Source organism: Athene noctua, chromosome Z (assembly GCF_965140245.1).
Source record: "Athene noctua chromosome Z, bAthNoc1.hap1.1, whole genome shotgun sequence".
Lineage (NCBI taxonomy): Eukaryota > Metazoa > Chordata > Aves > Strigiformes > Strigidae > Athene > Athene noctua.
The window spans coordinates 68,574,378-68,598,020 of record NC_134077.1 but is presented as its reverse complement, the minus strand read 5'-3'; the positions used below and the strand labels follow the sequence as shown (position 1 = coordinate 68,598,020).

At 35.0% G+C, this 23,643-nt stretch overlaps 1 protein-coding gene across 18 annotated transcripts in view; it reads right to left on the bottom strand.

Moving 5' to 3' along the window:
* Nucleotides 1–282: 282 nt before the first annotated feature.
* The window catches only part of PTPRD (protein tyrosine phosphatase receptor type D), a 384,409-nt gene continuing 361,048 nt past the window's right edge, over nucleotides 283–23,643 (bottom strand). For 10 of the 18 annotated variants that reach the window (XM_074932633.1, XM_074932636.1, XM_074932637.1 and 7 more), the window contains 7 exons: nucleotides 20,094–20,379; nucleotides 19,407–19,585; nucleotides 18,054–18,180; nucleotides 16,966–17,091; nucleotides 12,295–12,449; nucleotides 8,117–8,252; nucleotides 284–5,596 (listed from right to left, as the gene is read on the bottom strand). In XM_074932633.1, coding sequence (XP_074788734.1) covers nucleotides 5,528–5,596; nucleotides 8,117–8,252; nucleotides 12,295–12,449; nucleotides 16,966–17,091; nucleotides 18,054–18,180; nucleotides 19,407–19,585; nucleotides 20,094–20,379 — 1,078 coding nt within the window. In that variant the 3' untranslated portion in view covers nucleotides 284–5,527. Of the gene's footprint in view, nucleotides 5,597–8,116; nucleotides 8,253–12,294; nucleotides 12,450–16,965; nucleotides 17,092–18,053; nucleotides 18,181–19,406; nucleotides 19,586–20,093; nucleotides 20,380–23,643 lie in introns of all 18 variants that reach the window. The other 8 variants (XM_074932640.1, XM_074932629.1, XM_074932631.1 and 5 more) reach the window with 1 other exon arrangement.

The following is a 23,643-nucleotide window of genomic DNA, read 5'->3' as shown; positions in this document are numbered from 1 at the left end:
AGAAAAGGGTCATGTTCACATCTGAAGCAAAAAGGACTCAGCAATTTCTGTGAACATTTTTCTGTTTGTTTTTTGACCAGTGATAGGTATGTTTCATTGGGTTTTGGCTTGTTCTGAACATTGGTTAGTGAACAGGATCTTTCTATGTATTCCTTATCAGTATTTTTTCAGTACTTTGTTTATACCTTTGCCAGTGGCTCACTTTTGCCCTTAGCTCACACAGAAATACAAATCACAGATGGAAATTCTTTCTTGCTCTATAATCAGACTGACTGTGTCATTTTGAGAGATACCAGACTGAAAGAACACCAAAGATTCTAGGAATCTGGGAATTTGGTCCAAGTGTTTTTATAACATTGAAGAGATGCAAATGTTATTCTGTTTTTCTTTGAGATGGGTTAATTTCACATCTCAACAACATTTCTTTAATGATCTCAAAGTACATGACATAATATTTTTTTTCTGTGAGAAGGAAACATGAATTAGAACTAGTCTTGTTAAAACCCATTACGTTAAAATGTATTAACCCATACATAGCCAAATATTTTTGTCAATATTCATGTTCACACTTTATTTTGGCCCATGCTAGATGCAGAGAACAGGAAAATCCAAAGAAGTCAATGCTGACATTAAAGGGCACGATCTAAAGCCACTCAGACAGTTAAAGAAACCCTTACATAATACAGCTTTAAACCACCTTGCACAGACTACGCAAAAACTGTTCAAGCCAAAGGCAGCCTGCAAAGCAGTAATTGTAAAATCCACAGAAGTCAGTGGAAAAACATTAATAAGATTCTTTAAGAATATCAAGGCTTCACATTTACACTATTAACACCATCTTAACATGGAAATTAGGTTAAGAACGATACAAGTTCTTTGAAATTAGTTGAATGTTAATGTCTTTGCACATCCTTCCAGCACAGAGAATTCTTTACTAACATGTATTTAATACTAATAATTAATAGTGTTCCCTTACTAACAAAGCAATCTTGGAGACAGAACCTGCGCTCTTTCAAAACAAGCAAATGGAACAACACTCTTTCATGTTTTCCTTGAATAGATTGCTATGCCATGCCCCTTGTAGCTTGCCTCTACACTTGGCATGATCATCTAAAACTTTTTCAAAGTGTTTGAAAACACTTGCATAGTATTTGGATAGTAGCTTCACAGACCCATGTTTGCACTTGCTACACAATGCAGTGCATAGCAGAAATGAGTAAAAAATCTGTCACGACTGCTTGTCACAATTTCAGTAACTGAATTCTGGTAAGTGACTTTGGATTTACTCCAGAACCCATCAAATCCACAGTACTGAAAAATTCATAATTTACCCCAATTATGTGAATATTCTTCCCTCTTTGGGTTGCACCTACGAATGGACAGAAGTCTATTTTCTCAGTGTAATGATACATTGCTAAAGCACAAAGGGGAACTCCTGAGGCATGTAAAGTGTGATAATTTCAATTATATTCATGAAGCTATGGGAATTTATGCCAAAGAGATTGCCTATTTTGGCTCAAAATTTGCTTCTGAAGATGATATATATTTGCTAACGTAAGAAGGCATTTTCCACTGTCCAGCTGCTAGTTAAGAAGATTAATGACTGCTTTGTAGTTCCAATTAAACTCCTTTATCACCAAGAGGGACCAAACAAGTTTTGATTTTAAAAGTACTGCTTAAGAAAGAAGACCAGGGCTGCATAACACTGACATTTTATTAGAATTCATTTGTAACAAATGGAACTTGTGTCAGCAAAGAACTGATTTTCATACAGACTTTCTTTCGCCACCAATGTAACGAAGTAAGAAAATAAAAGCACGCCTTTCATTCTGTAAAACATTTATGCGTACTACTAATTAGAGGTAATTGTATCTTTTTTTAACAAGCCATTTTACAAGGTAATTTTTTAAATTTTTCAGTCTATGCATCCAAAACAAGAGCAAAGAACACAATTTTTTATTATCTTTGTAAAGACACTCCAAGCTTGAATGGCAAAGCCACATAATGAATGATTATGATGAGACCTGCAGCCTTCTGATATCTGTGGAGTATCAGGGCACCAAGAAAAAAAAAAAAAAAAGAAAAAAGAAAAGAAAAGAAAATAAAGGAAAAAAAAAAAAAATAGGAGAGAATAAAAGGAAAAAAAAAGTTGCATTGTTTTTAGTCATTGCAAGCTTCTTTTTTCCTTTTACATGTTCTGTGTCGTTTAAATATACACAAGTGGATTTTATAAGCAGTTTCTTACAGATGGGTTCAAGTTATAACATTACTGGGTGTAGAATCAATAGGGCAGTGCATAGTACAAAGGTACATATAGAAAGTGCAAATCTCCCTAGAGGGGCCACACCTTCCCCCAGCCATCCTCTCCACTGTCTAACCACTCGATTTTAAAAAAAAGAGCTAAATTAAACTTCTGTATAAATCATTTCTATGTATTTTGTGGGTTTTTATCCCCCTTGCAACTAATTACAAAACTAGACATAACTACACATATAAACGTAAATAATAGCACCGTACTGGTTATGCTGATAAAACTAATTTTAAGCTTGGAAATGTATGATGTATGTAGACAAAGACGATAAAAATGTAAATTAACTGTTGAGTGACTATATATAAGAATACAGAAAGTGGAATGCACATCAATGATGCTACAGTTGTCTTAAGAAATATAAAAACTAAAAGGAATATTTAGTTGTACAACAGTTTTACTCACAAATTGGCTCTGCTTTTTTTTTTTTTAAATTCCCTCATTTTCTTTGGATCTTGCAAGACAGTCTGCCAGGCAGAATGCTCTGATCCTTTTACAGATCCAGTGTGCAAGAATCTTCCCTAGTCTATGTTTCCAAAATGATGTTATTTGTGTTTTCTGTTCCCCTACACTTGAGTTGAAGAACATGACCACATCACATAACCTGGCGCTTCAGTAACTATATTAATATATAGATCAAGAAATAATAAGAAAAAGAAATATAGTGCACATTCCTCTCTGGTTCAGATGTAAGTTATAGAATCTCATTCTGAGGTAGCCTTCTATAATACTTCTATTCCATAGATATATATATTTATATTTTTGTTTCGATTTTCTTTACAAAAGTGCTCAAACACAATGCTTGCTAGAGTTTGGTCTTTCATATTTTTGTTTCTGCTAGTACTGGAAAAGTGGAAGAAAAAACGTTGAGGTCACATTGACAAGCCATACCAATGCCAACCCCAGAGAAAGAATTCCTTTGATACTCATGTACTGACAATGGCAGAAGACATGATGGAAATGAGGGTCAATATTAATGGCATCCTATAAAGAGTCTCAAAAAATACTTTGTGCCGTTTAGAGAATTTTCTTTGTTCCCTGGAAGTAAACCTAGTGTAATTCTCAAATATATCCTGTGGACTCCATCTTGCTAGCCTTACATGAACCCTCGTACTGAAAGCAATGGGTTGACTAGCAATCTGTCGACAGAAGTGAATGAGTAGGACTTGGTCCAGAATAAAAAAAAAAAAACACAAACCCATGAGCACTGCTAATGTCAACTACACTGCTAGTGTACTGCTACATTTCTGCAATGATAACACTATAACCAGTGACACAGTGGGTTTGAAAAACCAATGAGAAATAGATTTTTAATTTGTGGGCTGGTCTGTTATTAGAAATAGGGAAAGATAAAGGTCCTTGACTACCTACATGTTTTGGGTTATAATTTATTACCATCCATACTTGATTAGAAACTGGAAATTCATATGTTTCAAAATTGTCTGATACATGTATTAAAATGTTTGAAAAGAATAACAGAGATATGAACAAACTGAACTAAATACAAATGAAGGCTAACTTAAAGAAATGCTATTCAAAATAGGCATCAAATATAAGGCACTCTAAATGTAAAATGAAAATAAAACCCAGCATCCCCAAACAATGCTGTATGCCAGAAAACGTTTGATTTCACAGAGCAATGTGTGTTTGGCTTTGCCCTGTTACATAAGATAAATGTAAATTATATAGCGCACACTATAGACAGTATACTATTGAATACATTTTTAAAACATCTTAATACCTAGTATATTACAACGTTCTTCCCTCCTAAAGGGATATGCACTGACCTTTCCCACATGCACACCTCCTACATTTAATAATATGATTTCTTATTGCACTATAGTGTTACAAATATTGAACTTCACTGGAAGCCTAAATCACATAGTGTGTGTGTGTGTGTGTGTGTGTGCGCATGTGTGTGTGTTCAAGTGGTAACATGGATAGAAATATTATTTGGGATACAGGTGACAGTCAAATATCAATGATGTGCATTCCTCACTTCCATTTGAAACAGGAGTTTATGAATCTTGAAAATGCAGAGATGATCAAATAGTAGTTTAATATAATTGTAGTATGCTGAAAAACTTTCCCAATGCTTTGATAAATCCAGGTATGGAAGAATTGATATGTTCATGTGTATGTGTGTGAATATCTACCTATCTGTATCTCTGTAACTACACAGAGAGTTAGAGAAGGGTAGACAGTTATATTTATATATAAAGAGAGAGGGTGTGGGTGTGCATGTGCATATGTGTGCATGTGTGTATGTGTGTTAGCAGCATCTTTATACTTTGCGCCTCCCTGTTGATTCCAAAAGAAACCAAAAAGCCCCATTTTTATTTAACTGATTTCAATGAATATTTTCTTAAAGAAAAATAAAACAAACAAAACTGTAAAAGTAATATCTAACAAGACTGTGGTACTGTAGATAAATATAGGACTGCACAAAAATGTGCAAATTTTCAAATTATTTAACATTTCTACAGCACAATATTACAGATAACAGTTCTACAGCTTAAAAAAAAATCTACAGTTTTTAAACAAAAAGATTAACAGTTATGCAACCTTTTCTTTAATTCACTTCATTGAATGATAATTTCTTGTTAAAAAAAGGAAAAAGTTTACACAGTTAAAAATGAAGCACAGGTCAGCAGTATCTTTACAATACTAAAAAACTAAATCAAGGACTTTCTTTTTAAACATTCCCACATTTTCCCTAAAGTGTTATGATGAGCAATATAATTGGAAGGGGTGATGTTGAAGTAAAGAGTCCGCTTTATTTGAGAAGCCAGGACCCAACCTCTTAACAAACATCTTGCACTGAACTGCAGTTCTCTCAAAATTCCTCTTTGCAAAAGCATGCAATCCTGAACAAGATGATCATTCTTTCTGATTAATTTCCTCTTCCCTTTAACTTCAACCAATGTCGAACCCTTGAGATATCTGTAAATGAGATCCTTCAGACGCCTCAGTGGTCAGGATTCTTTTATTATGGTTAGGTTATTAAACTGTGAATTCTTGGTCCACATGGAATAGGGTTTTTTTGTTGTTTTTGTTTTATATATCCCCATTATTTTTGTTTGTTTGTTTTTTATTTTATATATCCCCAATAATCGCTCCTTAGCTAAGAGTTAAGAAGTACTTCTAAAGCACATCATATGGCTCAGAAGCGGCTCTCTGGATCTTAAAGGGCCTGCAATAAAAATCCACGATGGGTTTTTATGTTGCATAGTGATCAAAGCTGCCCAGATATTCCAGTGCGGCTCGATAGCAGAACTGGTATTGATCCTGGAGAAAGAAAGATAGAAAACAAAAGCATCAAAAAGCCAGGTTGTTGGTTGGTTTCTATTTTCTTTCAACTAAGAATGAATACTTTGTGGCTACAGACAAATATACCATAGATGTATCTGCAGTTCAGCAATATTATCTTGCTGACATCAACAGAAAACCATTCTCAGTTACAACAGATGAAGATAGACATTTAATGCAATAACATTTTCCACAGAATGCAGCTTCTTTTTGTGCAGACTATACACCCAACTACGATCATTTGTTGTTCTGAATTAATATAACATCAGCATAAATCTCTCTTCTTATGGAAGCATCATTGGTGCCCCATGTACATGAAAATGAGTAGCAAAATATTCAATTAACTCTATAGCAAACACAACACGCTAAGTGACAAAATCTATCACAGCCTTAATACAGAATGCTGTATGGAAAACCAGCAGGTTAAAAATCACGTTAAGGAAGCAAAGGGAATCTCAACCTTTCAGTAATATAGGCTTTGATGAAGATGTGAAGATATCTTAGCCTGTGGCAAGAAAAAGGCTTAAGAGAGAAATATGCAGCTAAAGCACGTTAATAACATGAAACAGATTGTATTTGACCCTACATCTGGAAACAGAGAAAAGTTTAGTGTGGTGAGAGATTTGATTATTCCTCTGGTGAATCCAACATTTGGCATTTTATGTTATTCTCACCCCCACACAGCAGTCCTTTTGCACATTTATGTAATGTTGTACACTTACACTAAAATGGTGTGTCTGTGTACTCATTTGCAACTGCCAGTCAGGGTTTAAGTGTTAAAAAGAAAGAAAAGAAAAGAAAAGAAAAGAAAAGAAAAGAAAAGAAAAGAAAAGAAAAGAAAAGAAAAGAAAAGAAAAGAAAAGAAAAGAAAAGAAAAGAAAAGAAAAGAAAAGAAAAGAAAAGAAAAGAAAAGAAAAAAAAGAAAAGAAAAGAAATTGCTTTAGAAAGCCATCCAAACTATCAAGAAGGTCTGCTTATTTATTTGTTAGTGCTATGTGGTAACCCCACACAGGTTAGACTCGTTAAGATCACAACACAAATTCTTTTGGAGACCAGGAAATTAATCAGATATTTACTTCAATGTAGTTGCGTGATCACTTATAGTTCTTTTCTGCTTCCTGTTCGAACAGTGTGAGAATGCATTAGAAGTGTAAATTTTAAATCTATGTGTGGTCCACATGGAGTTCAAGTGCTTTGTTGAATAAGGATTAGATTTCCTGGCAGTTTATACCACTGAATGAGAGATTTGTTTTCTACAGAATCCTGAAAGAAATGAGTACACAACACTTCTACTTTCAGCAGGGGAGATGAAGGGTAACATACAGGAATAAGTCAAAGCAGGAGTAAGGAGAATGTATTGCATAGCTGAACTCTGTATTTGTCAGGCAGGCTCCAAGAAGCATAATTCTGTATACTGTAGTTATTTCTTGGAACCAAAACAACAGAAAGCAGTCATTTTTCATTTTGCTTATCCAGAAGAATGATGGTAATGGAAAAGAAATGGAATTAACTCTTCAGTTTGGTCAGAGTGGTTTACTTGGCTAACTGACAAGATTAAAAATAAGTATCTTTATTTTTCATGTAAGTTTTCACAAAGTTGTCTTCTTAAAAGTAAGACTACCTAGTCTTTTTCTACCCAGTTAATTTTAAATACAAAATGGCAAACTCTGGGGAACCATTTTAAACTTCACAGACTGTAATTTAAAGGACAATGTCAATCAAATTATACTAAATAAATGTATGACTTAAAATGTTTATGTTCTCTTGCCCTTTTGCTTGGTTCTCCTAATTATTGTCTCTGGCTTAATCCAAGTCTCCTGTTCAGAAATTTAAGTAGAAATTAAGAACAACTGAAAATGTTTAAGTATTCTTTATGACATGACACAGTTCCAAGCATCCAGGTCCAGGAAATCAGTTAATACTGCTCATCCCTTTACTTATTTCTCTATGGCACTCTTGCTAGAACAGAAAAATAATTTACACTATAGTTTTCCTGAACACTGAATTTACCATTATGATTTTCAGACCAAACAGCCACTTGCTTCATGACACAAAGTCAAGAGAACCATGCATATGTCAGTGTCAGTCTGAAGCCATGAACAACACTTTGCTCCTGGAACAAAAAAGTCAGTGGATTCACCTGCAGAAACAATTTGCCTCCTTTATTACGACACATTTCTACCTGAAAACAAAGGTTCAAATAAAAATAGGTAATGCTTCTTCAAAAATGGTTTTCCTCATCTACCATAAATTAGGATCCACTACTGAAATAACTTTTTTTTTTTTTTTTTCCCCCCCAGCTTTGGCTATCTACTGCTGTAACAGGAAACAGTCCTTGCAGTACCTTTATGGCAAATTTTACACTGTAGTCATATAGTCACTATACGATGTCAGATATAAATGTAAGCACATTTTATACAGTCTCTATCTGTGCATTTTTGGCTGAGGAAATACCCCTTCTTTTCCATCATCATTATATATGGATATTGTTTTGCTCACCTCTGTCTGTACCATGGCTGGCCGCTGCGTTCTTAACATTTTGACAGTCTGGAAGATATCTACAACACCTTCATATCTCATTCTTTCTAACACAATGCTCAGGGTTATGAATACTCCAGTCCTTCCAACACCCGCACTGTTGCAAAAAAAAAAAAAAAAAAAAAAAGAGAAAAAAAAAAAGGAATGTTAATTGACAATTAATGGTGAAAGGATTGGCTGACAAATTATCTGTGGTTACAACACACCATATGTGTACAGATTTCTGTATGGTGAAAGGCTCGCTAAGCAAAACTCCACAGCAAACCACCACATTGTGTTTGGAAGAATAGTTGCACTAAAGGAATTCACATGCTACTAACTACTTCCTGACTCTCCAGTCTTCATTGCAAAGTGATTTGGTTTGTTCATCCAGACATAATCAGTGCATGATGAAGGCAAATGAGAATGTTTGTTGCCAAAGACCTACACTGGATTTGATAAAACTAAAATATGCCAAAATGTATTTTACTGCTTGCTGTAAAATATGACCTGTTTTGCAGATCTTCAGTGTGTTAGTTTACCTTCTACTTTGAGTTACAGATAGACAGTGGATTTTCACTTAATATTGAAATTTTTCATACACGCTACAATTTAAATAATGGATTAAAAAACCCTTAAGACACAACTTTTATTCAAGTCTGGTAGTCTGCATCTCTAGGTTTCCAATACTGATAGATGTATGCCATGTCTGTCTACATTAGTCTGGAAAGTCTTTGTTGAACATATGGCTTGTTTGCTCCCTGTTCTGTCTTGGGTTTCTGTTATTAGCTAAAATGCCCAATAAGTGATAGAAATTCCTGTAATCAATAGAGCCAATAATTGTCAGTTATTAAAATTAAACAATTGCTTATTCATGAGTATGACTCTTGGACAAAGAGGCAGGTAACTACACAGAAAAAAACATTCTCCAAATCTGAACTTGTATGGGTGGAAAATAAGCACCCCATCATCTCACTGTGGATGTTAATGATTTCTCAAGGTTTTCTCTAATCAGATAAAGAACATGAACTGCAGGGAAAGACTGAAAAGCTCTGAACTTTGATACAGACTGTGACAGAGATTCAGTGAATTCACTGTGGAAATCAAATGTCCAAATTGTATGACAGTATTTTTGTGTGTGGTCTAGATCAAAGCACTTCTAGAATTATTAAATATATGTGATTTGATTTAGAAATTTTGCATAACCTGTGTGCCTTCGGAGAGCTGAAGCCAAAGGACAATTGACAGAACTTGACAGAATATGCTCTCCGTGCTTGTTTACCTATATGTGATAACAACAGTCCTGGACATCTGGAGCAACTGGAATGTATGGTCTCCTTTCCCTGATGAGATAAAATAGAACGCTAATGTTTAAGAAACATGCTGAAAAAATCCTTGAAAATTAGTGTTGGAACCTGCTTGGACTTTATAGAGTTGATGAAACTGTGATCTAAACCAAGCAGCCCAAAGGGTGACCAGCAGAGTGAGGACAGATTACCAGTTTCTGTTCTTGCTCCTAGTCTAGCTCAACCATTTAAAGATACCCAACAAAATTATTTTCTAAATAATAAATTAGTCAATCTTTATTATTAAAAAAACCCCCAAACCTACTCAGAACTCTTTAATTAAGCAAAAGGAGGGAATTAATTTGCTGCTTTGTTTTAAAAATGAAAACTTATCCAGAGAAGCTACTTAACAAGAAAGCCTAATACGAAAAGATCTCAGTGCTTGCAAATCATCAAGTGAAATATTTTGGTAAAGTCTGTAGGAAACTGATCCTGTTCCCCTGAAAGTGACAAGCATATTTTAACGTTGTATCAGTTCCTATTAGAATATGCTTAGGGTTTCTGAAGATGGAAATCCACATCAGTACTAGTACCATTGTAATGATCATCTGCTTTCTTTTAGTGCAAGCCAAAGAGCAAACTGCATGCTATCACAACACTTAATGAAGCCATGAGACACAGGTTTTAAAGAATCCCGAATTTTGTAAATAGAGAAGGCACTACTTCATGATGTAGAATGATTCACCAAAGTTTAAGCAGTTAGAAACCAAAGTTAGGATGCTTTGAGCCACGTTTTACTAAGAGAGAAGAGTCTATAGTTAAAAATACATCTTGAATGCATTCTGGGAAAGGGTAGTCTTCCTAACTCTCCAGATAAAGTCTGGAATAACAAGACTGTAAGTATTTAAAATTGGTTGAAGTGAGAATTTTGCTTCAAAGTGAGCAGTCCTTTGTTCTTTAAAATATTTTTTAATTAACTGCCTGATCAAGTTAGAAATTTTTAAAGTAACATACCAATCTCTTTGTAAAAAAGCCAGAGAAGGACAACATTTTAAAATTGTGTGTGACTGGGGTTTACTGCATAAAAGATAAAGCAAACTTGTGAAAAATGCTTAGAGTGGGAAGGAAACCACAGGGAAGTAGCAGTAGGGGAGTCTGCCATGTGAAGAATTTCTCTGTACAAGGGAATCTTTAAAAACTCATCATGGTACAAGCTGTAGACATTACTGCAATAATTCCACAAAGACTATGAAAGTGAGGTTATCGATGATTTTATGCTTCCTGAAAGAAACAAATAAACCTACTAATTTTGCTAGGGACATTTCCTGTTCATGTGAGTTGACTAACACTGATAATGATGATTAGCATTACCAATCTCTAAATTGTCATTACAATGATGATAAGACATTTTAAGACCAAACCATGATGAATTATTCTGGATTTGAATTTGTTTCTGCTGAACTCAATGGTACAAATCCCCATAATTTCATCATGAAAGATGACACCCAGTTGGAGGGATGTATAAGCTACTGCAAGCAGTATTTCATTGCAGTCACAAGTGGACAAGTTTGCATAGTACAAAGAACTTAGAAGAATACCATCACTTTACTTTCTTATGTATGTCTGCATAAAGGCATAAATATTGCTTATTACTTCTCTCAAAACTCATTAATGTCAGGAAGAATAAAGCTCATTCTTATCATGGTTGTCCTTCATTTTCTCTTGCCAAATTAATCTCAAACACTGCTCTGCAATGCTGTTCTTAGCAAGCCATAAAAATTTTTAGGCACACAAAAACAGTAGGATTCAAATAGTCCAATGCATTTCCTTTGTCAGTCTTAAGAGATTAGGGGAGCATAAGGAACTCTGTTAAAACACACTGGTGTTTTAACAACTACTGGTTGCTTCTGGCTTTGGAAGGACAAGACTCTCTCTCCCTCTTACATTTATATGCTTTAGTAAACTTGTTCATTTTGTTTTCGTGCTAGTATTGGGGCATTACTTGGCTTGCAGGAAGGACTTGGAACCTGTATCAGTATTTTGCATCTCTGTTATATAAATAACATTTCATCTACTGAAAAATAATGTAATGTTGCAAAAATGAGTATCTAAAATCCTAAAGGAATTTGTAGAAATCCATTTATTAAATAAGAGATATAAGATAAAGATACTATTTTGGGGCTTCTGCTATAGACTCTAGAATACTGCAGAGAAAATAAATAAAAAATAGAAGAATATTAAAAAACCCTCCCCGGATTACTCCTATCCACCCTGCAAGCTGATTTCATCTGTGTATCAATTGTAAAGGAATTGAGGGAAGTCATCATATCAAAAAATGGGCATTACTTTCTGAAGTTAGAACTCACTAACTGAAACCCCAACGATTTTTTGACAGGCAAAGTTTCTAAACATGTCTTTCTATTCCATTCCCTTTGTTAAGATAATGCTACTGAGTGCTACTAATGTGCTACTGAGGTGTAACTAGCTTGTTTACAGCTAATAATTCCCACCAATATAACAGCCTCACTTTTAATTAGCAGTAGAAAAAAATTATCAGATATAGTAGTCTGTGATAATGCTCTTCCTACTCCTTTCCATGTGTAGGATTGACCAGATAGTTTTTATCCTGCATTAGAAATGTTTTAAGTGAAGAAAAAACCGACATGCTTCCACATATTTCAGAAGAACCTTTTCTGTGTAAACGGGATATCACGGAACAGTTCCTGTTTTGTGAAACAGTTCTATGCTTTCCTTTTTAGATCTTCTATTTGATTAAATTTTCTGATAGTTCACCTGCTATCACTGCAATCAGCAATCAACTTTAGAAAAACAACAAATCTGCACATGAGGTTTTTTTAGGCTTTGTTTACTTACCTGCAATGAACAGAAATTGGTCCATCCTGACCAAACTGCTCTTTTGTTTTATGCACTTGGCCTATGAAGTCAATAAATCCTTCTCCAGACTTTGGCACTCCTTGTTCTGGCCAGTCAGTGAACTGGAACTGCCTCACTGTTCGGGACTGGCCATCCTTTAACAAAAGAGACAAATAATGTATCCCAAAAGCGTGTTCCAGTAGCTGGAAGTCAATCAGCCAACAAACAGAAAGGCAATCACAAAACAAGGGCATTGAGGTAATGGCTAAGATCGTGTTTATGAAGACTCTGTCAATTGCTGGTGCTGGCTGGTGCTTTTGGACACACTGGCCCAGAAGTGCAGTTTCACTAACAACATTGAATAGGTTGGCTTTTGCACCGGATAGGATTGCTGCCTGACATTATGTCTGTGTAAAAAGCATGTCTAAGGCTAAAGCAATAACAATCTCACCAGGGTTTTTTTTGTTTTTTTTTTTTGGTAAGTTACGTTTTGAATCCTGTGGACTGCAAATTCCTTTAAATAAAGAACAGGTAAAATAAGGCCATTCAGAATGACTCTACATTTCCTAGATATGCTCATCTTCTGCATGGCAGTAATATCTTCACTGATAAAACTTGTTTAGTCATTCCCCTCTTTGCAGATGATATTTTTAATAGTATGATGCTTTCCATGAGGTGGGCATTTGCCTACAAGAAGATGGGTCAAGACAAGCCAGTTGTTTAACAATCCATAAACTTCCCTCCAATCATGGCAATTTCATTCACTAACAGCTTTAACTCAGTCAAAAATCAAGAAGGGCTTTCTCTCTCAAAACAAGTAAGCTGAAGCTGTTCATTCTTTTTTATTTGGCATACTAAGAGGATTGTTCGAAACTGCAGAATACTGCAGCATTGTTATTTTTATAATGAAGCCACTGGAAGTATTAAACACCAACTTCTGCTGTATGCCTATTTCATTTGTAAATGGTGAGGACACATAAATAGAAAAAATACAATACAAATGGACAAAGTAAATTTGTTCTGCAGTTTCAAACATTTTCTTGATCATTTTGACACTGTCAATTCACACAGCAGGAATGTTTAAAAGCGTGGACATAAAAGCATGGGCACATGAGCTACTGATGTGAACTAGTGCCTCTAGACATATTTCCTAAGCACCTACCATACCATGTGTTTAAAATGGTATTCTAAGTGAAACTCATGGAAAATTTAAATGATTATAGGAGATCCCGCTCAAGAAGCAACAAGTTATGCTGGAGGCAAGAAGAATCTTTTTTTATTTCCCTCTACCAAAAACACTCAGCTATTAGAGACCTTTGAAATGAAACATAATTAATTTTAAAAATAACCAAAGGAAAAAACCAATAATTTGCTCTTATGTTTCTTCTGGTACTATGGGTTTTTGCCTCTCATGTCGCAGATGGGTAAGGGAAACAGAAAATGGGTCTGTGTGTCAGTCACTGCTCTGTGAGGGACACACATACACTTCTTTGACTTTATCTCTTATATTCCCACTAAAGCACAGTGACAATTTAGTAGTCTATTTCTCCAGAACGTTTTAGCCCACTTAAAAAAATAAAATCTGTTTGAAAACATTTACTCAGTTTTATTTCTTGTTGGCATCAATACAAAGAACTAAATATTTCCCACCAAAATGGCATTTTGTTAATGCAGACTTCTCTCATAATGGTCTCTGTGATCCCCTTTTCCCCCAAGAAGACATAATGAAATTGCATCCTTCAGCTAGCCTTAGGCACATGACATTAATTAATCAAGAAGATAAAACAAAAGGTTGATTCACTCCAAATTAACCATCCATTCTTCTAAAGTAAGGAAAGAAAACCTTAAGTCTGACTCACGTGAAACATGTTGGTTAAAGACATGGAAGATCTTCAGCAATTTCTGATGGGAATTACTCTAAAATAACAGTAACTTTTTAGGGGTAGGAAAGATAACAAGAATGCTGCTTTACGTAAGTCTAGGCTGTCATTGGAAAGATCATAAATTTCTGTGGGAAAATAGGTTTGATGATATTTGTTTTTTGTTTTTTTTTTTTTTTTTCCAGCTGTGTCTAAATCAACTGTATTGGTGTATTTCATGATCATAATAATTCAATAATCTAGTGCCAGTTTGTGAAAACCGTTCTGATTTAGTTTTAATGGCAGTAACTTCTATTACTTAATGCTATTTAATGAGCATAGAAGTAAAGCTAGTTATTCTGAAGTTAGACTAGCATTAAAGCATATTGGGAAGTAATCTGCAGTTTCTTACACAGTTCCCTCTGCTACTGGCATTATAAACAGTGGTGTGTTTTTTTTAATGAGATGTTTGCCAACAGCAGTCCAAATACAAATGCCATATTTTGTTAAAATTTTTACTTTCAAATATTGTGACAGTTTGCACAGTTAGTTATCAAAATATGAACTTTCAGATCCTTACATGGAGCTGAGGGTTTTCAATGTATCATTCTACTGACTGGCTGACTCTTTGGATTTCTTCTTGCTCCTTGCAGGGGATATTCAATTGTCTTTTAATGAGGCTGTAGAATTTATAATACTCTCTTACAGCCATCACTAATAGTTTAGCCTTAAATGAGGCTGCTCCAACATATTGACCTCTGGAGTTTACAGAGAAAGTGAATATAAAGCAGTCAGAAGCAGTAGATTGAAACAGTTACAGAGGTCAATTTCACCTTACAACAATTCTCAGATCAGTTTCAGAAATAACAGGGAGTTCCACACCAGACACTTGCTGCTGACTCCTACAAAGGCAGTGTGCTTCTTTTCTTGTCCCTGAGGAATAATAGGCTGCCTTGGCTCTGTCAGAGCACAGATGATATTCTAACATTATGGATGGGTGTGAAGATAAGATAGAGAGAGGCTGGTTACAACTACTGCAGCGTTTACTCTTCTCTGAATACAACAATCTAGTTATATGGTCCCAATTACCTGTTGTGACAGGCACAAAAGCCTAACTACAGGAAAACTATAATGTACATTTTGGTAAGTAGTTCTCACCACTTCCAGTAAATTTGGAAAGAGCTATAGTTTCACAGTACACCTAGAAAATTTAAGATGGCCTTGTGAGCTTGCCAATGAATTGTTTAAAAAAATTTGGACCATCAAGGTAAAGAGATTTTTAAAATTTGAGAAGCAGTGATATGTGACAGTAAAATGTCACAACAGGACTGCCAAGGTGCATGTATACTTGGCACTTTTAAAAAGAGTTGTATTAATATCAGGTCCAATAAAACTATTTCTGGCAAATTAAGTTACCTGACCATTTCAGACTTTTTATTGGCTTGCTAGCTATAAGTAAACAGACTTTCATAAATATCCCAGTCCTTTATAAACTCTTGAAAGAACTTTTTGGAAATATATGCTATTTTCAGACACTTCTACTACATCTGTGGCTTTTTGTTATCACTGATGTTTTGTAATCTGAGCTTGGTGAACTATGTCACATAAGACTTCTTCCAGGTTGAGATGGAATACATTTTTAATAGATGTTCTATGAAAATTGTCACCACTGTTGTAGTGAAATTGGCTTTGACTGTCTATGCTTAAAAGTGCGGTTAAAGACTGAAGTTAGGAGCTTGCTCTTCTCCACTTTTGTTAAGCACAAATAGGTAGAGAAGCGATGAGTCATGTAATCCTTACTAGATTTCAAATCTGATCCAGTGTGTCTATAGTTTCTTTTCAAAAACACATACACGTAAGTCACTTGCCAAATTAAAATATTCACATGCTGACTTGGTTAGGGACAAATACTGTCTCCCTAAATTATCAGTACTACCTAATTTAATTTGAAGCTAACATTTAAAGCAGCGGTCTAGCTAATTATGAGAAAGTCTAATACTTTGGGTGCTGACCGCCAACTCTGAGTAATCACTCGTGTTATTCCTGGACAGTACATCTTGCTATTTTGCTTGAACAAATAATATTCTCCAGCGCTTAAAGAAATTGAGATAGCAGTAATTTTTTCTGCCATGCAGACTAAAGTACTAGAAATCAAATGTCTGAGAAGTGCCAAATATATTTTATAATAGTTTATGTACATTTAATCTTATATCAGTGTTCAGTTTCCGACTCAGAAATTCAGATAAGAAATGCAGTATGAAAATAAGGATGCTGGGGTCACAGCTGCATGTATGTACGCTTCAGATACACAAGAGTGCTGAAAATATGCTATGCCAAAAATCAAATTATAATGTGCAAAGCTTGTCAAGCTTTTCTTATGAATGCTATTTGCTCTGCAGTTTTTAAATCTCAATTTATTAACCTTCATACTCACTCAGCCTAGCAGGTGGTGCAAACCAACATATTTACAGCTGTAAATGACAAAAATTGCCCCCAAAAATGATCAAGGGGGAAATGAGGAGAAAAGGGAAAATGGTCCTCAAATCATCTAATGTATTTTTTCACAAATAGTTATTCAGAACTTCACAAACTTGTGCTGCCCAGCTATTAGGGATCTGAGCAAAGTCAACTGTTATTGCACAAAGATCCCATTTATTTAATGCTAACAACTTTATCTACTTTTTGTTTATTGCTTGTAGAAAGTACACCACTAGGGTTTCTCTAATAACAGTAAAAATTTAAAACAAATGGGAGGAAAAGAAAGTAATTGAAATTTTCTTTTAAACTTATGTGTATTACCATATTAACTTACCCTTGCATCTGTAACCTTGAATTCCCTCAGAATATACTGTGGCATGTTGTACTCTGCCATTGGATCTACCACAAAATACTGATATCTGGCTGAGCGCTCCGCAGGCCAGTATTGGTGGCATTTTTCCTATAAAATAATCAAGCAAAATTTATTCCCTGTTACTCGAGACCACTATCATAAACTGGTATAAAACCTTTTTTACTCAGATAAGTGTAATAGTCATGGACAGTGCCATTAGTGACAAGAACATCAACTATCTGTCTTGCTGTGAGCATGAAGTTCCATACCTAGAATAAAAAATGATCTTCAATATTGCATTACAAAGGGGTTCTCTCTTGTTGAACTCGTTTATACTTCTGCTCAGTTCTATTATTTATCAGTGACAAGAGCTATCCCTAGCCTAATTTTCAATACAGAATGGAATTTAGATCTTGAGACCACCTTCAGTTTTCTTTCTTCCCCGTTGAAGCAAGTCCCCCTGGCCTCAGTCAGGACTCTCTGCATCCACCATGTCCTGAATCATCTCTATTCCCCAGACATATGCCCTGACTCAGATTTCACTTATCACATACTGGCTTTATCTTGATGTAATCCTCTCCAGGTAGCAAACTGCTTCATTCTTTCCATTACAAAAAGCAGCACTTGAATGAGTTTAGGACTGTAAACTGGGTGCTGAAACTTTAGAGCTAAGAACACACAGATGACATTCAGATATCAAAACCACCACACTTTCTTTTAACATTGTCAAAATCAGATGCTGCAGAAACAAAGTTTCCAAAACAGAAATATTTGTTTTTCAGTAGATACCAATGCTTTCTTTGCATAGTCTGGAATGCCAACAGGCAGTTTTTGAATCTCAGTGTGTCCCACAATAAAATATTGTGTCCCACATATCTAGCTCGTCTATTGCAACACATTTGCAGATTGGAAAATCTTACACCTGGTGATCAATAATATCACTGATATTTCAAAAGAAGGAACCTAATTAGTCTCCTTTATCTTTAGACATTCTCAATAACAATTAGATATTTTAATAAGAAATAATTATAACAAACGCATTAGTAAAGGAGTATTACAGCAGTACTTACTCTGCCCATTTCTCGTAGCTTAGTGAGCATGACAACAATTGTAGAATTATGCTCCCAGAGCATTCTCCAGAAGTCTTCAGTTGTTTCTGCTAAAGGACCCTGTGTAGCTATGTAAGCTTTTTGTTGTCTATGTTGAAAAAAAAGTAAATTAAGAAAAATATTTTAATTAAAAAAGTGAATTGATACACATTCTTTGTTTATATGTGAACATTATCTAGAGGAAAATGTATATACTATTAATAATAAGCATATTAGAAGCTCATGATGATTGTTTAATCAAATGATGTTTTTTTATTTTTAGAACTTTGAGAAGGAAATTACTCTGTTAATATTATGATGTATGTCTTTATCATTATTATTTAAATTTTAATGTAACTCTAATAGCTCAATTTTGTGTGCTGTAAAAAGCACTTAAGAAACACTTAGTTGTGGTGGTTCATTTTGTAGAAATAACTGTCTAACAATCTATTAGGTTTAGGAATTATAGCATCAAGCAGTTTCTTTATTAACTCCTTTTCAACAGCCTGATGCCTCCAGCAAAAGTGAGGCAGGAAGAAAATTCAGAAATGGACTGCACTGTATTTCCAGGCCTTAATATCCTACTGGTAGAAGCTACCATGAAGCTGCTAAAAATCAGCAGCTTTATAAGCTGATGACCAGTTCATGTTATTCTTACTTATTTCAGTCAACAGAGACACCTCTGTGGGTGACATTTGAGATGAAGGTTTTTTCCAATTACGAGCAGAGGCTCAGAACATGATCTCTGTCAATAAAGATACTCAGGTACACCTAAGCTGCCTTAGGGAAACTATACCACTATGCCTTTTCTACTAGCTGCTTAAGTCAGCTGAGGGCATATTGCTCCATGGTGTCATGAAGATGCTGGCGGGCTACATAACTGCTTATGCATAAAATACTTGGCAGCTACGTCTAGTCTTAATCAGTGTTCCGAGATCATAGGTTATCACCTTGACATAGAGACTGTATCTCCTTGTATGTTATATCTACCTATCTTTCTAAGCATAATAGTTGTGAAGAAATATGGGTTTCAAATCATGAATATACTTAAAATCTCAGTAAATTTCAGCACGTAAAACATACTGGGAATTCTCAATGGTTTAAAGGTAAAAATGTAACATTTAAGGCTCTATGTCTTTTACAGATTCTTCCTGTATTGCACGGATGAAAATTTAAATCTTTTATTAATATTTAAAAAAACTACCCAAATATGACATGCACAGATAATTAACAATACTAAATTTCAATACTAAATTTTGTTATTTTCAATATAATTGCATTAAAAATTTTGTTTCTTTTAAAACAGCCCATATGAGAACACATCAACATTAGTACCTGTATCCATCAATGAAACTGGCATTAATATAATCAGAGCCTTCTACTCCTCGGATTGGCTGCAAGCATACCCTTGTAGACTCGTATGGCATAATATTGACAAGGCGATTTTTGAATTTATTACATGGAAGATTGGCACTGATGAATCTTGAAGTGTGAGCCTTAGAGCTAGCAAGACGCTGTTGAAAGCAAATTAAAGTAATTAAGGTCAGGTATAACAAAACCAAATGACACTATCAGATCTAATGATCTCTGCTCATTATTTGTTAACAAATAATTTCAATTTTAGATGCATACTTTTCCATATTCTACTGCGTTACCTATATATTTGCAAATCTTTTTTCACCTTATTCACAAATTTGCATTCTTTTATCACCTTATAAGAGTTAATGTCTGCTCCATTAATGCATATGGACAAATTTGAACATTAAACCATTAGACAAACACACATTTCAAGCTATTGAAACAATAAAGGAACAGCAGGGTTAAACCACCCTCACTGAATGGTTCTTGCCTGCACACCAGTTGAGGATAGAATTGTACACGTTACAAGGGATTGTCTTCTTAATTTAAAATTTTAGCCTGCCGATGGCTTATATTTGATTACTAGAAACAACTGGTGGAGGATAGAGCAGTATTGTGTTACACCATTTGGTTTTTGTTCCCCGCAACATAAAATCCGAGTACCTTAAATTCCAGTTCCATTCCTGTCACATTCTCGCCTGTTTCTATCTGTGTCAGCTTCTGGATATATGCATACAGGTTTCTGGCTGGCACTTCGGTATTTCCACATGTCACTGCCTCCAGCAGCGCATCGTGGATAAAGATGTACTGGTCCTCAGTTTGAACCATGTAATTCCTCTGTGCTCTCATTAGAGTTACGTGGCCATAAATATCTACAGTCTTTTCATGCTTTATTCTCTCTAACATGGCATCTATCACAATGAAACAGCCAGTCCTGCCGACTCCAGCACTAAAAGAAACGAACACAGGAGGGAAAACATGAAAGACTATTTCATGCATTATGCTTACTTTTATGGCATTCAAGTTTTAAAGTTTTGTAACACTGATTTGAACAGCACATTATTCTGAATATGAACATCAGCTTTTATGAAAGATGGTGCCTTGAAATAAGTAAACTCCTTTAACACCCATTACAAGCAATTGAGGACGTGGAATGCTTTTATATGAGATCTTTGCATCTTGCAGTTTCAGGCTTGACAATAATAGAAATAAACCCCATTGCAACATGTTCTAGAAATATATGTTCTTAGAAATGGAAATTACTAGAGATGATGAACACTCTAAGAATTCAAGCTTTATCTGTAGCATGATTTCTAACTCATTAAACATACTGTTGCTGCTATTCTGTTTACAGAGGTGAATTTACTGGCAAGCAGTAATGTTACAGAAAGTGACTCTTACATATTTCTATCATGCTTTGGAGGTAAACTTTCTATCCCTCTCACAACTCTGTCAGTGGGACTCCTATTAACATAGTTTGTTCTGTCCTGCTCTTTCACTTAGCCAGCCCATACTGTTATTTGAAATGTAGTGCTAGCTGTAGGCTGGGAAATTCCCAGCTGGCCACTTCAATGTCTGTCTTGCATCTCTAGGAAAATGTAAGAAAGATCTGGAATGGCTAGAACCTGGATCAGGATACTCGATCGTCACATTATTTCAAAGGACAGAGTATAAAAGGACTAAAATATGCTTAAAGACAAAGCTTGAAATCACAGCACTGAATTAATGTCCAGAGTGGGTAAGTAATATTTTTCAGGTAGAGGAAAAGTTAGTGCGTCCTCACAGGTTCTGAGTTAAGTCAGTTGTTGGTTTTAGGCAGGAGCTGAAGTGAAGTCTCATCAATCCTCTTGAGGCCACAGAAACTAACATTTCTTAGCTCTCTGCAAAGTAAGGGATTCCTCAGGAACAACCTTGAACTAGAAAGTTGTTTTCCCCAGCTGGGAGGGACTTGAGGTTAGAAGAAGACATGGGTCAGCTACTGGGAGCTTGACACAGGTATAAACCTTGAGCATGAAATATTCAGCTGAATATAAGAGAATTAAACCTGTCTCAGTAATAGACCTACTTAACAGGAGTTTATTTTTATGATACCTGCTGCCAAAATGTGACAGACTTTCAAGGATTTTCAGTCATTCCCACCCTGACTTAAAGGCGTTGTCTGTTAAATGCATGGGCTACCTTTATAACTACTGAGCATAATGTTATTCAACCAGGAGAGAAAAAAAGAGACACAGTTCTCATCTTGATGTGATTACTCTCAGTCATACATGATCCTTTATTACACATTTGACACAAATGAACAGGAAAGATATAGAAAGAATACGAAAAAGACTAAAGAACACCCAAGACCAGAAATACACTGAAGGTCTGAATAGGCAACTTGTGTGCTAAATGGAGCCATATTTCCTAAAACTCTATAGGAATTCTTTTATGGAGATGTTTGGCCACCAGCTGTATTGAATCAAATCTTCAGATGGATGACTGTCTTTATGCAGCCATGTTTACTACTGAACTTTAGAAAACTTTGTTTCACCTATCTGTGTACACGTAGAGATATAAAGCACAGTGTAAAATGCAATGGGTTTTGTATATCATTTTTATATCTGGGATCACATCATGTGTGTCATTCTCATCTGTCATGACAATGAATGATAGTTTCTGACCTGAATGCTTAACTGTTTTCAGTTAGTGACATAAAATGCAGTATGTAGTATAATAACCAATGGTTTAGAAACCCTCAAAATATTGACATCTAAGATATATAAGTTAAGGATATTTTAGAACACCACAAAGTGCCATTTTTTTTAAAGAGATAGAAAGAAATAAAAATAATTACAACACAGCTTCTAGAGGACAATTATATAAAACCCAAGATCTTCTCACAGTTCCTATATTTTCATGAGATATTAAATATAAGCCCATCCTGAAATTGATAATTAAGGGTAAACCTTTATTTCTTGCATGACACTTTAAGAATCACCAGCAAAATGCATTTAATTACAACCAAATCAGAAAGAAGTACAGAGCAGAAAGATGTTTTAGTCTCACAGGACGTAAGTTTTATTTCTAAGATTCCATATTTGCATATTGTTAATCGTGTGTTCTTGTCATCAGTTACTCTTCCCAAAAGCAGATCTCCTTAAAAGATCTGAGGACTTCTACTAACAGACCAAATGCCTCAATCTCAACTTTTTTAGATGCCACTCTGACAAGAATTAATCAATATTCTGATCTTAAGAAAATTTATCAATCAATGATATTGACCAATGGGAGTTGTAGAGGGAGAAAATATACAGGTGACTGAAATGACAGCTATTCTAGCCAAATGGGAGTTCACTTACCTTTCATAATAAAAGCTCTCCATTCCAGGAAACCTTAGTGACCTTAACGTTGGTAATAATAATAATGGAGAAAACCTCAAAAAATTCTCTCACTTTTAATTGCAAAGAAATCACCATGAGTAGCATACATTTGTATGTCAGATTGGTTTATACAGAGTTTTAAAACATTCATTAAATGGTACGTATTTGCATTTAGTTTTTACCAGTCTAACTAAAGTGCAGGCCAAGTGAGAAATAAAAATGTTTGACAGTGCAGATGTTCTCAGTATTTTAGAATATGGTGCTCCTTCCTATCATGTGTTAATGAATTAATGTTCCAGCACCATGTTTTTAACGGGATATGTTATTTTTCAGATCAAACATTGAAAGGCTCACTGTTACCGACCATAACTATAAAATTTGAAGCCCAGTTAAAAGCTTGCACTTTCAGCTGGAATGAGCAGTTTTAATTTCTTCTCTTCACATCTTGTATTATCATTTATATATTTATTCTTCCCATGAGCAAACTCAAAGAATAGTTAATAGCATATTGTACCACAGAATATATTTGCTAGTTTACAGATTTATGCAGAGACTGTGAAGATCATGACACCAGATTAAAATATATCACTATGCACCAAAGTTTTCATCATAAGGATGGAGGGGCTGACACACTATTGAGGCATTAGGCTCCACTGGGCTCATGACACACCCCTCTTCAGATCATTTTATTCAGCAAGATAAGGTGTTGAGGACATTCCAACTCTGCCAATTATAAATGAGCTGTCTGTCTGCCAGACTACCCTTTTCAGTTTCCAGGTAAAAATGGAAACAATACCATGAATATTTCAACTTCCTTCCTCTTTGCCCTCACATGGCTTCTAATTCCAGAC